This window comes from Penaeus monodon, chromosome 19 (assembly GCF_015228065.2).
Source record: "Penaeus monodon isolate SGIC_2016 chromosome 19, NSTDA_Pmon_1, whole genome shotgun sequence".
In the NCBI taxonomy this organism is placed as follows: Eukaryota; Metazoa; Arthropoda; class Malacostraca; order Decapoda; family Penaeidae; genus Penaeus; species Penaeus monodon.
Window position 1 is genome coordinate 42,374,187 of NC_051404.1, and position 1,280 is coordinate 42,375,466.

Below are 1,280 nucleotides of genomic sequence, written 5' to 3' on the forward strand. Positions count from 1 at the left end.
TGATCCTATCATATATACGAAAAAAAATATTAATTGAAAAATCACACTACGAAACAACAAAATAAGAAGTAGATGGATGAACAGACTAATGGAAATGGGAAATGGAAAGGAATCAAAGGTCTGGTAATTTACGGTTACCATTAGTCTATTCCGATGATTGGCTATTTCAGTCCACACGCTGACGTCACGTGCTCCCCGCTGTGATGTTTTGGGTCTTGTTGCATTTGAGGTAATGTTGCAGTCTGGAGGAGTAGGTGACGTTACTCCGAGAGCTTCGCGTCATGAGAGACATATCCCGTTAGTATCCATTCGGCGGCGTCGCTCTCCGTGCTTCGTGACGTAAGATAAGTCTTATCTGGATTCATTTAGTGACGTTACTTTCCGAGTTTCGTGGCGTAAGGCATGTCTCAGCAATACCCAATGGATGACGTTACTCTCCGACGTGACGTAGATCTTTCTCGCCATTGTGCAGTGACTTCACGAGGCTGAACTTCGGCTCTCACTCGAACTGCAGTTCCCGGAGGAGGCTGTCCACGCTCCTGGGGAAGGGCTCGGCGTGCCCCGCCTGGCCTCGGCGCTGCGAGTCGTCGATCATGAGGGTCTCGGCGTTCACGTAGTCTTCGGCCTCGCCCTCGTCGGCGGAGGAGCCGGGCGGGGGCGTCGCAGGCGGGACTGGGAACTCGAAAGTGGGCGGGTCGCGGTGGCCAGCCTCAGTGGGGGCCGGCTGGGACATGGATCTCCTGAAAGCCGAGAGTCTGGGCGTGGAGGACGAGCCGCGGCCCTTGGAGGCCTGCGAGGCGGGCGTGTACACGGCGTGGTGGCCGCCGGGGAAGCGCGGGGTGGAGTGGCTGCCGGACAGGGTTCCGGCGGCGACCATGAGGCTCGGGTTGCGCACCTGGTAGAACTCCACCTCGCTCGTCTGCACGCCTAGCCCCGCGCTCGCCGACGGCGCCAGGCGGCTGGCGGGCCCCTGCTTCGCCAGCCTCGCCTTCAGCCTCTTGTTCTGGCCGCTGAGGACGACCACGTACACGGCCAGGACCAGCAGCAGGATCACAAGAAGCCCCAGCAGACACGCGCATATCCACGCCCACAGAGGCGCTCCTCCGATGCACCGCCGACCGAACGCGGCGTCCTCGGCCGCCTCGAGCAGAACTGGGTCGTCCGAGCTCCCGCCCTCGCCCCCCTCGCCCCCCTCGACGCCCGTGGTGCCTTCGTCCGGCGGCGAGGTGCCCGTCCAAGCCTCAGTGCCCGAGGAAGTGGACGACGCTGTGGTGGCGGGC

At 61.0% G+C, this 1,280-nt stretch overlaps 1 protein-coding gene across 1 annotated transcript in view; it reads right to left on the reverse strand.

The window, feature by feature from the left end:
* Positions 1-127: 127 nt before the first annotated feature.
* Positions 128-1,280, reverse strand: part of LOC119585245 — a gene marked incomplete in the record, with an annotated part of 5,684 nt that continues 4,531 nt past the window's right edge. The window contains 1 exon segment of the mRNA XM_037933904.1: positions 128-1,280. Coding sequence (XP_037789832.1) covers positions 500-1,280 — 781 coding nt within the window.